This window comes from Bufo bufo, chromosome 10 (assembly GCF_905171765.1).
Source record: "Bufo bufo chromosome 10, aBufBuf1.1, whole genome shotgun sequence".
Lineage (NCBI taxonomy): Eukaryota > Metazoa > Chordata > Amphibia > Anura > Bufonidae > Bufo > Bufo bufo.
This window is the reverse complement of record NC_053398.1, coordinates 120,304,283-120,320,231: the sequence shown is the minus strand read 5'-3', so window position 1 is coordinate 120,320,231 and position 15,949 is coordinate 120,304,283. Positions and strand designations below refer to the sequence as shown.

The window sequence follows — 15,949 nt, the reverse complement described above, 5'->3', positions numbered from 1 at the left end:
CCTGGGCTGCTCTGCTGGGCTTCCCCGCTCCTTCTTCTCCAGGCCTGGGCTGCTCTGCTGGGCTTCCCCGCTCCTTCTTCTACAGGCCTGGGCTGCTCTGCTGGGCTTCCCCGCTCCTTCTTCTCCAGGCCTGGGCTGCTCTGCTGGGCTTCCCCGCTCCTTCTTCTCCAGGCCTGGGCTGCTCTGCTGGGCTTCCCCGCTCCTTCTTCTCCAGGCCTGGGCTGCTCTGCTGGGCTTCCCCGCTCCTTCTTCTCCAGGCCTGGGCTGCTCTGCTGGGCTTCCCCGCTGTAAACATCCGGTTTGATATCACCGCAGCCAATCACAGACCGGATCCCCTTGCGTCACGTTATCATTTGTCATGATGTCATGGAATCCGGTCGCCGCCGTTGCCTGTGATTGGCTGCAGGGATGTTAAGCCGGATGTTGCCATTAAAGGAGCCCAGAGGAGCATTGCAGGCCTTGAGGAGAAGGAATGGAAAGCAGATAAATCATCTTTCCTTTACAGATCCTCTAAGGAGGGGGGTTCACACAACTTTATTGATTAGCCCTGCACTACATTTCAGGACTGCCCCAAGATCAGCAGCATAACATCTATCTCTCTGTGGATATATCTGCAATGGGAATATCCCTTTAATATTCCTTTAATCTGGCATCAATGAGAACAGATTGTCTGGATTATCTGATGGTTATAGAAAAGTGGATACAATTTTAGAGGGGTTATCCAAGCTGCTTGCTTCCAAAAACAGCTGTCCACGGGTTGTTTAGCACTATTCGCTGCATGCTGTAGATGTTCCTGGAAGAATGCAGCCATGTCTTTTTTTTTTTTTTTTTTTTTCTTGTAATCCCGGACAATCCCTTTAAGGACAGGGAAAGACGGTCTGTCTTGTTCCTGAAAGAGTGCCACACTTGTGCCTGGACTGTGTCTGATTTTGCAGCTCTGTTTAAGTAAATAAGACAAGGAGTGGCACTGTTTTTTTTTGCTGGGGGGGGGGGAGCAGACCTTTCTCGTACAACCCCTTTAAAAGGGTTATTTCACGAAAAGTATTATTATACAATGAATGGGACTTTTCGTATGAAGTGTTATTGTAATATACAAATAATACAAATGCTGTGTTTTTTTTCTGTACATTATATTTTCCTCTCTAGTAGCGCCCCCTGCTGTTCTTCTTGTCCCACCCTACTCCTGCATTGAGGTGGGCTAACATACTTAGTAGCTTCCTTGCTCTCTTCCTCCTCTCCGTGTCGGCGTAGTAAAACAGGTAAAGAGATGTCTAGCTATATCCCTCTCTAGACAGTGGAGAAGGACATAATGGGGGGCATTGTATGCCAGATGGAGCTTTGGGGCTTTATTTGAGGAACTATTTTCGACGCAGGGGAGGTAGCGGTTAACAAGAGCTAAAATGCAAACGCTTGATGAGCTGCTGCCCACCCACAGAAAGGGAGAATAGTCCTCCAGATAAGTAAGTAAAAACGGTTTTGAATTTGAGGTATCACCCCTAAGGAACACAGCACAAAATAACATGTTAACATAAAATATGCCACTGTAGCTAGTGCTGGAATATTACACCTTTTTGATTAATTAACTGTAGATTATTGTAGTATTAATTAAGTGTATGTGGATATGTTATATACCTTTATTTCCTGCACCATAAAACGTACCTGACCATAAGAAGTACCTAGGTTTTAGAACAGAAAAAAGAAAATTTACACAGTTTTCATCAGACCCCCAATCTTCAGTAGACCTCAGATAAAACCCCTAAATCAGACCCCCATTCCTCATCAGACCTCAGATGAGACCCCCATTCCTCATCAGACCTCAGATCAGATGCCCATTTCCTCATCAGGCCTCAGACCAGATCCGCATTTCCTCATCAGGCCTCAGATGAGACCCCCATTCCTCATCAGACCTCAGACGAGACCCCCATTCCTCATCAGACCTCAGACGAGACCCCCATTCCTGATCAGACCTCAGACGAGACCCCCATTCCTCATCAGACCTCAGACGAGACCCCCATTCCTCATCAGACCTCAGACTAGACCCCATTCCTCATCAGACCTCAGACTAGACCCCATTCCTCATCAGACCTCAGACTAGACCCCATTCCTCATCAGACCTCAGACTAGACCCCCATTCCTCATCAGACCTCAGACTAGACCCCATTCCTCATCAGGCCTCAGATCAGACCCCCATTCCTCATCAGACTTTAGATTAGACACCATTCCCCCTAGATGAGACATGAAATAAAAAAATGAACTTACCTCTCCTGCTCCAGACGGTGCAGCCACTCGCCGATCCAGCGTGCTCTTCCTGCACTCACTGCTTCCTTGTCTTCTGCTGCCGCCACATGCTGCGCTGTGATGTCTCGCAGTGTCAGGTTATAGTGTGCTCTTTCCCTGTGCGATATCAGGTCACAGCATGGTGCTGGCAGAAGACCATAATGAAACCGCTCACTAATGTTCGTTTCATTAGACCCACTGTCATTCCACCCCTTTCCCCACTTTTCTTATGGTGCAGGACATACGATATAAGTTTTCATATATATGTACTGTATGTGCTGCACGTTGTCAGAGGTTGTCAGTAAGGGCTATGCGACACAACCTGTATAAACCATGCCTGCACTCGACATTTTCCCTGTGTGAGGATTATTTTCTATATTATAGTTGCATTGAAGCATTGCTTTCATAATAATAGTTGAGATCGAAACCTGGGGACGAGAATTTTGACCTTCGCGGTCACTTTATAGTATTCCTGTTTAATTGCACAGAGCCCTATTCCCTACAAAAGCTATAGGGCAAATTATTAGTGTGACCAGTAGTGAGTACAACGCTCCTCTCCGAACGTCCTTGGTGTTTTATAGACCTAGTTAACAACATAATAAAAGCAACGCAGGCTTTAGAGCATGCATTATAAAGAAAAGCTGAGACGTGTACAGTGTGGAAACGAAATATTCTCCGATAAGTCTCCCTGCACTGACTCAAAAGTAAAATAAAAAATAAAAATCACAGCTCAACGTTGAATTTAAAATTCAGTCCTTGTCCCTGCGGACATCACGGGTCAGGTTGGAGTTCCAGTTCTTGAAATAATTCAGGTGAGATTTCTGATAGGGTTGTGATAGGGTCACTTTAGGGTAACACGAGCAGATAGTGTTTGAAGAATTATGTCTTGGCTTGTTTGCTCTAGCAGGGGACTTGCCTTCATCGCGCAGGTAGTGAACCTTTCAGTTCCTTCTGTTTTTTTATGATAAACATAGCATGGAAGTCAAGGCAGGAGATGAGGGTGAGAGCGAAGGCAGCAGCTGCTCGAGGGAGCGAGGGGATACATTTCTGGTGCTCCCATTTAATTCCTGTAGAATTTTATCGAGAGTGGCTTCGGGGTCACTTGACAAGCGACCAGGAGCTGCTCACATCTCTCAAGTCACCTTGTCATGACAATCATGCTAAATCACTCGCTGCATCACTCTTAACACAAAAGAACCATGTATCTGTCTGCATCCCAGGGAGTTACTGCCGATGGGGCGTGAATGTTTTTAGGGTAATGAAAGAGTTCTTGATATTTTGGGCCATAGACGAGCCTACTAGATGGCAGAGCACAGTCTGTTTGGAGAGAATGAAACAATGACGTTTCTGTGGACTATTAAAGCGGGTTTACACCGCACGGTGTAACAGCCGATTGTCGGGAAGAAAGCGTTCTTTTTCCGACAGTCGGCTGCTCGTTCAGTGAAGGAGACCTGTTTAGACGCCACGACCTCTTTCCCAGAACTGATAATTTAATTGCCTGCACAAACGACAAAATCACTCAATGAACGAGAGATGGGCAGAGTGTTGGGAACAAGCATTCTCAGGAACGGTCGTTCCCGATAATCTGCCCGTGTAATCGGGCCGTGTAAATCAACCTTTAGTGAATTGTTTACTTAGATGAAGTTAAAGAGGGTCATTTACTGAGCCTGCCATGCCACTTTTTGGCATAAAAAAAAAGTTTCATGACCCTGTTTTGCGACTTGAACACCTGTCCACTTGTATGTTACAGGGACCAGGACATCGGGTCCGACACATTTACGCCTGGAAAGAGGTGTAAAAGAGGAATGAAAACCACTTCAGTCGGAGACGCACTAACTGCTGGCAGTGTGCCTAATTTATAACTAGGCCTGAGCCTCATCATAAGTTAGGTGCTTTCCCTGCCAGAAAAGGGGGAAATAAAGATTGGCATAAAAAGGCGGTCTTTGTAAATTGTCTCCAAAAGGTTTTTCTGTGAACATCACTTATCGCTTATCCACAGGATAGGGGCTAAGTGTCTGATCGGAGATCGCTGCCAATCATGACAACCGAGGTCCTGTGTTCCCCCATTTTAATGGAGCATCAGTCATGTCCGTTACTACTCCTTTCAACTGTGTGAAAATGGCAGAGATAGCCAAGTACTGTGCTTGTCTATTTTCCGCAGTCCTAGACGGTTCAGTAGAGCAGCAGAAGACATTTGCGTCAACCTCTCATATGACTTGCTTTCTAATGATTGGGTCCCTGCAGTCTTATCCCCACAGGTCAGGATTTTTATATTGATGGCCTATTCTGAGGATCGACCATCAATGTCTTATTGGCAGGGTTCCTACATTCCACCAATCAGCTTTTCCGAAGTAGCTCTGGCACCGGCACTACACAGCTCTGTCTGTTGTGTAATCTATGGAGCTGCTTACTGCAGTCCTGCCCCTGAGGATAGGCCATCCATATAAATATCGTTATAAAAAAACAACTTTATTCCCCATCCTATGGAGAGGGGATTTGTGTTGTGAAGAAAGAAAAGATAAACATAAACCAGATTTCTATATATATTTGTGTGTTGCTTTAAAATTGAAAAATCTGTAGGTGGTGAGGTTGTCAGAAGGATAACCAAAGCAATTGATACATGTGTTGATCTTGTGGTGGAGACCTTTCTGCCGTTTTATGTAAGCGGGACATAGGGGTGGGGTCGTGCTATGGTAAGTGGAATGGTAATAAGTAATATAGTACATCGGGCATGTGTTTATTCTGTAGAGTAATATGTAGACCAGTGCTTATTGTAGGTTATCTGCAGGAGGTGGACTTCCAGAAGCACTGGTCGGTCATCATTCCTCCGAGTTTCTCCATTCTTTAAGTTGTTACCTATATTGTGGCAGATTAGGACTGCATACAGTACTGTATATAAAATCTGCTCCTGTCTTTCACAGGCCTCTCCATGTCCTCATTTGCAACGCTGCAGTCCTTGGCCTTCCCTGGCAGCTGACGGAAGATCACTTTGAAGAGACTTTCCAAGTCAATCACCTCGGCAATTTCTACTTGGTCTCACTCCTGCAAGACATATTACGTCAGTCTGTCCCAGCAAGGGTGGTTGTGGTGTCTTCAGAGTCTCACAGGTTGGTCAACTGAATATATGGAGATGACAACATGAGGTCAAGCCCCTTTTTGTAGCAAAAAAAAATGCACGTCTCACTTTAACAATGTAAATCCTTTAGAGCAATTCAATCCAGTGTGGTAGAATAGAAAGAACAAATGCAAAACAAATCTCACACCATCAATATGCATTTCCATAAGTCTGAAAATAGTGACCACAAGTCAAACTGGATATCCATGGGGCAAACTGTATAGGAGGCAGACCAAAGAATGGCCACCTGTTTAAAAAACAAACCTTAATGGCTACTCCTGTATGTGGCTCATAATTCTGCAATCATCATACATGACAGAGGTGTCTTTAAAATAAAAAAAAAGGCATTTTTAAAAAATATATGGACACCTATGTCGTCCGTTTTATGGGTCTGTTGCACTGTTAGCTTTCCTGCCTTCTAGTCAGACTACACAATATTTGCCTAGTAGTCTGTTGCCATGGAGATCCACTGCCTCTATTAGATTTCTAAATATGTTTGTGTGTTCTTCTTTGAAATTGAAAGACCTGTAGGTTGTCAGAAGGAGAACTAAAGAAATTGATGAGTGTGGTGATCTTGTGGTGGAGACCACAAGGACAAAAAGGATTTAGCATGAAATGTTCTGTAGAACTCTGCTTTGTACCGGTCCTGTGTTATGCCTCTGTGAAATGCATAACGTAATCAGCAACTGTGCTGAAGCTTTTTCTCTTGTCAATAAGGCTGGAACTACACTGCAACATGTGGATCTAAGGGGGTTGGACCTAGGGATGAACAAATCGCTCACCTGCCTTTTGATTGACATGACCAGACATCTAGCATGGCCCTGTCAATCACGTGCCTGTGCCACTGCTTCGAGTAGTGACGCAAGCACCAAAGCTTCTTCGTGAACAGCTACTGCTCACGCGCCGCTATAGCAGCCAAGTGAAGTTACTACTCGGGGCACTGGCGCAGGCACGAGATTGACAGGTCCACTTTACACAAATATGAGTAGCATGACGGACTGCATACTGGAAGTGAGACAGTATAGACAAAAATATCAAGGGAATCCAACTTTCTTTTTTCCTTTGATAGTCCATGTACGGTATTTATGTCGACTCTATTAATCATGATAGAAACCCCTTTCTCCGTTACACATTGAGCCACCCATCGAGCAGCCTCGGCGATGGAATAATAATTGATTAAATCCAAATGCCGTGACCTTTATTGATTTGCCATTCAACAACTTCGGCAGCCACCCAAGAAGAAAGAAAAGATATAGTGAAATCTAAATAGTCTACCTAAAGGCGGGGAGGCTTCACGTGTTTATGGAGTGAAGGGGAATTTATTCCTCTCTTCCTAGAGGAGCGGTCTACTGGCCGTCTCCCGAAGACCTTCTGGCTTCTCAACCGGAAACACGTTAATCCTTTCTCCATTCAAGGATTTCCATAATGTGACAATAACAAATTTATTGAAGGTCATCATTTTCCAGAGGCGCTCGATTTCTTTCTCAAACTATAATCATTTAGAAGCAATTCCATAAATTCATGACTCCATATAATCCATATTAATGGACGTCCTGTGGAATTGTTCTACCGGAAGATGTCAATACAAATGCAATTCTATTGTTTTTGTAAGTCGCCTATAAATTTAGTTGTCAGTTTAAGGTCTGAGAGACGAATAAAATGGACTGTTTCTTTTTTTTTTTTTGTCTTTTTGAAGAAACAATACTTAAAGAGGGTGTAACCAAGATAAATAAAAAAAAAAAAAGAACTGGAAAATATGTAAAATAAAGACAAAAAAACATTGCCCTTTCAAATTTTTGCCTCTCCAGTTCCTACTAGTTCTGAGTGATCATTCATTATTTGTGTAACTGCTGCAGCCAGTCACTTTCCTCGGCGGTCATGTGCCGTTCTTGTACATGATTGGCTGCAATGGTCATGTGAACAATGTGTGGCTGTAGAACCAGCAGGGACCGGAGTGGTGGCGCAAGAGTGTCAGGACATACGGATTCTGTCAGGAACTGTTCCCACCCAAAATAGACTGAGTGATAGACTCATACCCAAAAAGACTGAGTGCTGTAATAAAATCAAAAGGTGCTTCAACAAAGTATTAGTTTAAGGGTGTGCACTCTTATGCAACCATATTAGTTTATTTTTATATTTCTCTTCCCTCTACCTAAAAGATTTCAGTTTGTTTTTCAATTGAGTGGTACAGTTTATAGGTCACATTAAAGGTGGAAAAAGTTCCGAAATGACTTATCTTTGTCTAATTTTTTTACATCACAGAAACCTGACATTTTAACAGGGGTGTGTAGACTTTTTATATCCACTGTATGTGAATGAGCCCTTACCATTTCATACAGTCATCATTCATTTAAGTCTTATGATTTTCTATGCTGTGTGCTTTTCTGACGCTATCAGACATTGATGACCTGCAAACACCATTTGCAGAACATGGCATGTAAGCCAATAAAGTCCTGTGTAATGACTGGTATGTAGTCAAGATCTAGACTCCATTGGCTCTGACTGTTCCTTTTCATCCCCTTCCTTCAAGGGGTTAATGGGACCTTCCCATTTAAATGCACTTTAGCAAAGCATAAGATCCCAGCAATAAGAGGCCTCATCACCAGGGGTGGAAAATCCAATACTTATTTCTGAAATGCTCACATGACCCAGAGTGGAGCTTATTTTTTAATCATGCATCCATAAAAGTAACCCTTGGGACTCGGAGCAGCGAGACCAGCCAAGGGTCAGGCTGAAGCCTTTATCACTCCCAAACACAGGGGCTTAGAGAATAAATGACATTCTGTAGATTGATTTACATTTACCATTTAAAATTTATGGTAGCCTCAAATGAAAGGAAGCAACGGAGAGCGGGGGGCAATAATCCCACCCCGCACTAAAACACTGAGCATCTCCTAATTAAGTGCTAAGGAAATATGGATTCTCCTTATCTTTGCAAATCACCTCGACTCTGGAAGAGAGGAGCCGGTTGTGGTTATAAAGCAGCGGAGGGCTACTGTGGGCCATCCGGAGCGCTCTGCCAAGAATAAATCTGCCAACTCCCTTCACTTGCCAGATGTGGAGGGCACCGGGGGATACGGTATAAATGAGCTGTTATTTAATGGGGATTATGTTGAATTGTCAACTGCTTGTCTCGGCTTGCAACCTTCTGCTTCAGACACAAGCGCAGAATATTTCTCGTCGTCTTTATTAGGCTGCGTTCAGATCTCCGTCGGTCAGATAAAAAAAAGTTCCATGCAGTTTTTTGTAGGCGAAAATTTGCATTTATGCCAGAAATCGGCCGGATCACCGCTGGACCTCATTGCAGTCATTGGGGGATCGGCAGTGAAGTAGGGGATCCGGCAGAATGCTCTGTGCCGGAAACAGCCTGCCGGATCTCGTGACGGAGTTGTGAATGAGGCCTTAACAGACAAAAAATTGCAACTGGTGTGTGAGATGGAGCAGAATATACAGTGTGTGTATATATATATTCACCTTTTGCCCTTCAAGGGGTTGTCCCATGAAAAATGTTCTACTTTTGTATTTGCATGAAATAAAAAATGTATTATAGCCGCCAAGTTATTCACTGAAATCCATCTGTATAGCGCCACCTGCTGTTTGCTATTTTTCTAATTTCTCTGTCCTGCTCATTGAGCATATGCTCAGTTCCATCCTTCAGCTACCACTAGCTGCAGCAGAAAAGAGACACCCCCACCGAGGAAGGGACATGCACCCTACGGTGACTGCTTGAAATAAATATAGGAGGACAATTAGAGCAATGAATGTGGAGGTCTCTGGATCCATGTGAGGCACAGGGCTGGTTCTAGCTTTGTTAGAAAGAGGTTGTCATGTACTAGATTATGGTGATTTTCAGAATTTACATTATTTATGAGATAACCCTTTTAATATTCATTATCATGGCGCATTGGTGGGGGTCCAAATCCCAGAACACCAGCCGATGAGGCCACTGAGCTTCGAGTCCTGCGGCCTCTTTACAGCTTACCAAGCATGGCACCTTTGTATAGTGGCTGTGCTTGGTATTGCAGCCCTGGCCCATGACGTCACTGGCCCAGGAAGAGGCTGTAGCGCTGTTTGACGCACCGCAGCCTCTTTAAGCAGTTGATTGCACCCCAACCGATCAGATATTGATGACTTTTTGTGGATTGATCATCCTATTGAACTCCCAGTAAACCCACCTAAAGGGATTTCCAGTATTAGACAAAAGACTCTGGTTTGGTCAAGAAACCGGGCCCCATTTTAAATGAGAATCCAAGCTGTAGATCTTATGGCATGGGTTTTTTTTTGTATGGCTTTCAAGGCTGTGTTGAGGAAAAATAAGAAGTGAAAGGTTACTTTTTGGTGGTGTTTCCAGGAAAACCACCCACGAAAGTCTACAACAGAAATACACGGGTCAGCTAATTTTTCTAGCATGTACTATATTTTTCGTTTTATAAGACGCACCTAAGTATAAGACGCACCTAGGTTTTGGAGAAGGAAGATCAGAATTATTTTTTTTTTTTTTTATCAGACCTTAGATCAGACCCCCAATCTTTATCAGACAACAGATCAGACCCCCAATCTTTATCCGACCCCCAAACTTTCAGGCTGCAGAACAGACCACCCAATCAAACACCCAGTCTTCATAAGAACTATCAGATGAAGATCTTATCAGCTGTATTCAGGATCCTAATCCCTGGCAAGTAGAGCAGAGAGGAGGAAGAAGCAGCTCTTTAGCTGTCCTGCTGTGTGATTAGGACAGGTTATGTGTGTACCAATAGGACGGTGCCTATTTTATTTATCCCTAGACAAAACAAGCCATTATAACTAATGAAACCAATTTGGGAATATATTTATAATAAAGTAATATTTAAAGGGACACTGACAGGCCAAATCAGCATATATAGTTAGATATATGACATTACAGGTCTTATAGAGTCTTTTAAAAGCATATAAGTATCCCCCCTGTCCACCTTATAAAGAGCGAAATATAAAGTTTTATAACCTACTTGTCCGGTCAGCAATCTGCCCAAGGGGCGGCGTTTCATGTGAAAATGCGCCCAGCCAGCCTTCCCAACTGCCGTTCTTAAGCCCCGCCCAGCTCATCATTATTCACTTCGCTGGGCGGCGGCTAGAACTCTCCCCAGTCCCGATCCTGCGCATGGGCAATTCAATCCTCTGGGTTCATGCCCAATCTTCTGCGCCTGCGCCCCGCCGTGGTTAGATCGCGCATGCGTACACACACAGCCTGCCTGCGTCTTGGAGGCAGCTGCAGCCTCAGCCTTAGCCATGCACTGTTCAGAGCAGCGCTTCAGAGCACACATCGTCAAAGGGGTTAATAGTGCGTCCCAGAGGATTGAATTGCCCTTGCGCAGGATCGGGACTGGGGAGAGTTCTAGCCGCCGCCCAGCGAAGTGAATAATGATGAGCTGGGCGGGGCTTAAGAACGGCAGTTGGGAAGGCTGGCTGGGCGCATTTTCACATGAAACGCCGCCCCTTGGGCAGATTGCTGACAGGAGAAGCAGGTTATAAAAACTTTATATTTCGCTCTTTATAAGGTGGACAGGGGGGATAGTTATATGCTTTTAAAAGACTCTATAAGACCTGTAATGTCATATATCTAACTATATATGCTGATTTGGCCTGTCAGTGTCCCTTTAAGTATTTCATTTTTTAATTCCTGGAGAACCTCTTTATCTATACAGATTCCAGAGGTAACCAGAGAACCGCTGGATTTGACATGTGAGTGATAGTTGGTTTGTTATTTTATGAATTTTTTTTGGGGGTACTATGATTTATTATATTGTTGATAAACCCTTTAAAGGGGTAATGCCATGATTCATGTAAAAAAATGAGAATCAGAAATCATATAGTACATGACAATATCTTTCTAACAAAGCTAGAACCAGCCCTGTACCTCACATGGGTCCGGAGATCTCCCCTTTCATTGCTCCAGTTGGTCTGCTAGATATTTTTCAGACTCAGAGCTTAGTGAGTGTAACCTTTTTTTTTTTTTTTTTTTTTTTTGGGGGGTCTGTTCATTCTGTTGCAGCTCAGGAGGGCAAGTCCTTTCTGCTGTTGCTCTTTCTTTCTAACTGCAACAGTTTCTAACCAGATACAGCTGGTGGCATTTGAAAATTTAAACTGAGCATGTGCGTCCACCGCAGTGAGGTGGACAGAGAAATAAGGAAAAGAACAAACAGCAGAGAGATAGCGCTACAGAGATAGATTTTATGTAAAAACTCAGTGGCTATACGTCATTTTTAATTACATGCAATTAAAAAAGTATTTAGATCCAGGTGCTGGTTTGAAAAAAAATATAGAATATATTATGTGGGACAATCCCTTTAATGTTCCTTCAGCCTGTCCCTGTTATGTTTTCCCCTTTTTGTGAAGATTACAATTACTGTCACGTATTGTTGACTATGACCACAGCCGGTAATATCTTCTGCTTTATGAAGAGTTGTAATTAAGTTAAGCAACGGGTCTTAATACGTCTTGGGCTCCAGTAGGCACCCATCATGTTCACTCCTCCACCCTGTCTTCGCTGTTCCATTTGTCTTCTGGCAAAGCAATCAGCGTGAAGCTAAACATTCCCAGTTATTTTTATTCATTTCACATGAAACAGAACATTTCACCAACGCTGTTGCTTTGTAGGACGGCAAGGAACCAAACAATGAGGGCAGAGAGCAAACAGATCAATGGATGAGTATGCTCGACTCTATTTAACATGCCCCCAATAAAGTCCTGCCAGCCGCAAGTAATACAATGTTCTGAGATTTCTGGGTGATTGGGAAGTTTTCTCGAGGACATTATTATTATTATTATTTTTTTTGCAGCTTTCCTCCCATTGCGAAAAGGCAAAAAAAGTAAAGTAACAAACAGCTGGAGTTTAATTATTCTGACTCGATTACAGAACATCAACGAGTTATTTTGATTTGTGTGTAAGCCATGCCATGGGTATACTTAAAAGCCTAAGAGTCTGCCAAACTCAGCCTGGCTGTCTACACTTATCTCTCAAACATGTGAGGATGCTCATGGCACCGTACCAAGGTTATTATCCCAGTGTTGCTGTTTGTTTTCTTCAAGTAAAAGGTCATTGGACTCGCACAGAATCCTAAGTTCGAGGTGTAGAATTTCAAGAAGTCAGAAGTTGGTCCTAGCCTAAAGGAGTTCAAAAAACAACTAAAATACCCTTTATTAAAGGTGTTGTCCAGGTTTTATTTTTAATAGTGCCTTTGAAGAGATCTGTACTTTCCTGCTTCCTTTCGGCTCTGTGGCTTCTAGCAGTCTTCACTGGATTTTCCATCCCTGCTTGTAAACTTCACGCACGTTGCTGCAGCCAATGACTGGCCTCACCGGTAACGTGTCCACATTCAGGACATGAGCCAGCATAGGCATGCTATTTCGGGACATGTCACTGCTGAAGCCAGTCATTGGCTGCAGCAGTGCACGTGACCTGTCTGTGCTGAATTTTATAGACTGGGATTGTAAGTCCAGTGAAGGGAGCCAGAATGGAACGGCAAAGAGCAGGTATAGATCCCTTTACAGGTACCACTGGGTGAATTTGAAAAAAATATTTAAAAAATCCTGGACAACCCCTTTGATATATATCAAAGTGTGGTGATGTGTACAGTAAGTGCTGGGAGTGTTTGTCTGGACTGGATTTCATGTGGACTGGGGATAGGTTTGGTAGTGGGATCTGACAGTCCACACCCTTCCACTACATGTATTGTCTGTTGCCAGAGGTGATCGCAGGTGAGGACTGCTGCTGTAGTCAAGGAGGGATAAAACAACCCTCTGTGTATGACTTGGAGGGAGAAAGGCTGAGCAAGCCTAAGAGAGAGGGGAGCCTGAGAGGCTCTGGGTGGTCTCAGCCAGGAGGCTGTTGAAGTCTGATCTCTTCCCTGTCTGAACTTGTGTTGGATGAGCGGACCTGCTAAGGGTTGGAGTCTGAGACCCTGTGTATAAGCTGTGCTTAGAGGTGAGTGTATTAGTTAGTGCCCAGACGGACAGGAGTTTTTCATTCTGTTTATGTTTGTGCTGGTGACAAAATAAAGCATCATTTGGACTTTACATCCGTTGTCTGACGAGACGTCTGTGATTGCAACCCCCTAAAAGAGAGAGCGATCCCTTACAAAAGTTTAGGAATTACTGCTTTCTTTAAAGAATCACTGTACTTTCACACATCGTTACATAATTGAATAGTGCAAGCGACCACAAGAAACTTTGTAATATGTTTTATCAGTGAGAAATGTCTAGTTATCAATTGTTTACCTTCCCCATTGCTAACTGTTTTTCACTTTGAAAAAATGCTTTGAATTCTGTCTTGAGAGGACCAGAGATCCACAGGAGGATCATGTTACACATGTCAATACATGTCTATGGAGAAGGGGGGGGGGAGCGAGAAGCAGCAGAATGAGTTAGATGTGAACCAAAGAGACTAAAGAAACTGCACAGCTACATAGGAGATTTATATCTCGGTACACTTGCTGAGTTTACAACCAGTATAGGTCAGTTCTCCTCTGTAATGTCCTTCATGATCCTGGGGCTGCTTCTGAGTGAGTAAAAGAAGCTTAGGAAGCAGCTTCTCCTCTACTTTCTGTGTGCAGTGGATGGCAGCTAGCATGTCTGAGAGATCTGCAAACTAGATGTTCAGCATATGCAAAGGAAAACTGCTAAAAAATGCCAGATACAAGTGACATAGAAATAGTTATATTTCTCATTTACTACACACTGTACTATTGATTAATGTAGAGTTTGCTGAAAGGTTAGATATGCGTTAATATTCGTTTATAATGCTCATCGTATGGCAAAGGGGATCAAAATCTAAAAGAAATGCTTGATTGCTTGTCATGGCAGGGTTCATGTATCCTGTCACAGTTGGTAACCAAAAGGGTGCTTAATGATACCAAATGCCACCAGCAGACACCGGTACTATAAAAGGCACATGGCAGACGATGAGCCCTATTAAATAACCCTTGCATTGGGTCCCTAGAGGTTCAAGTTACACTTTATAGAGATTTTTGTCTTGTCCCCCACTTCAGCTCACCTGGTGTCTTTTTTTTATACATCTATTTATCTAGGTGTCTTTTGATAGTAATGCCTTGATCATATGGCATGACCTGCCAGACCATGGGGTTTTCCAGGCTGTTGGATTGAATGCATACATAAAGATGTCACAAAGCGGAGTTTGTCATTTGCTATTAATATACAGTTGCAAGAAAAAGTATGTGAACCCTTTGGAATGATATGGATTTATGCACAAATTGGTCATAAAATGTGATCTAATCTTCATCTAAGTCACAACAATAGACAATCACAGTCTGCTTAAACTAATAACACACAAAGAATTAAATGTTACCATGTTTTTATTGAACACACCATGTAAACATTCACAGTGCAGGTGGAAAAAGTATGTGAACCCCTAGACTAATGCCATCTCCAAGAGCTAATTGGAGTGAGGTATCATCCAACTGGAGTCCAATCAATGAGATGAGATTGGAGGTGTTGGTTACAGCTGCCCTGCCCTATAAAAAAAACACACACCGGTTCTGGGTTTGCTTTTCACAAGAAGCATTGCCTGATGTGAATGATGCCTCGCACAAAAGAGCTCTCAGAAGACCTACGATTAAGAATTGTTGACTTGCATAAAGCTGGAAAGGGTCATAAAAGTATCTCCAAAAGCCTTGCTGTTCATCAGTCCACGGTAAGACAAATTGTCTATAAATGGAGAAAGTTCAGCACTGTTGCTAGTCTCCCTAGGAGTGGCCGTCCTGTAAAGATGACTGCAAGAGCAGACTGCTCAATGAGGTGAAGAAGAATCCTAGAGTGTAAGCTAAAGACTTACAAAAGTCTCTGGCATATGCTAACATCTCTATTAGCGAATCTACGATACGTAAAACACTAAACAAGAATTGATTTCATGCAAGGATACCACAGAGGAAGCCACTGCTGTCCAAAAAAAACATTGCTGCACGTTTACAGTTTGCACAAGAGCACCTGGATGTTCCACAGCAGTACTGGCAAAATATTCTGTGGACAGATAAAATCAAAGTTGAGTTGTTTGGAAAAAACACACAACACTATGTGCGGAGAAAAAGAGGCACAGCACACCAACATAAAAACCTCATCCCAACTGTGAAGTATGGTGGTGGGGGCATCATGGTTTGGGGCTGCTTTGCTGTGTCAGGGCCTGGATGGATTGCTATCATCGAAGGAAAAATTAATTCCCAAGTTTATCAAGACATTTTGCAGGAGAACTTAAGGCCATCTGTCCACCAGCTTAAGCTCAACAGAAGATGGGTGTTGCAACAGGACACGACCCAAAGCATAGAAGTAAATCAACAACAGAATGGCTTAAACAGAAGAAAATACGCCTTCTGGAGTGGCCCAGTCAGAGTCCTGACCTCAACCCAATTGAGATGCTGTGGCATGACCTCAATAAAGCGATTCACACCAGACATCCCATGAATATTGCTGAACTGAAACAGTTCTGTAAAGAGGAATGGTCAAGAATTACTCCTGACCGTTGTGCACGTCTGATCTGCAACTACAGAAAACGTTTGGTTGAAGTTATTG

General features: G+C 43.3%; 1 protein-coding gene across 1 annotated transcript in view; it reads left to right on the top strand.

Moving 5' to 3' along the window:
• The window catches only part of WWOX (WW domain containing oxidoreductase), an 874,649-nt gene that overhangs the window by 203,794 nt on the left and 654,906 nt on the right, over positions 1-15,949 (top strand). Inside the window, exon 8 of the mRNA XM_040410064.1 lies at positions 5,199-5,384. Coding sequence (XP_040265998.1) covers positions 5,199-5,384 — 186 coding nt within the window. The remainder of the gene's footprint in view (positions 1-5,198; positions 5,385-15,949) is intronic.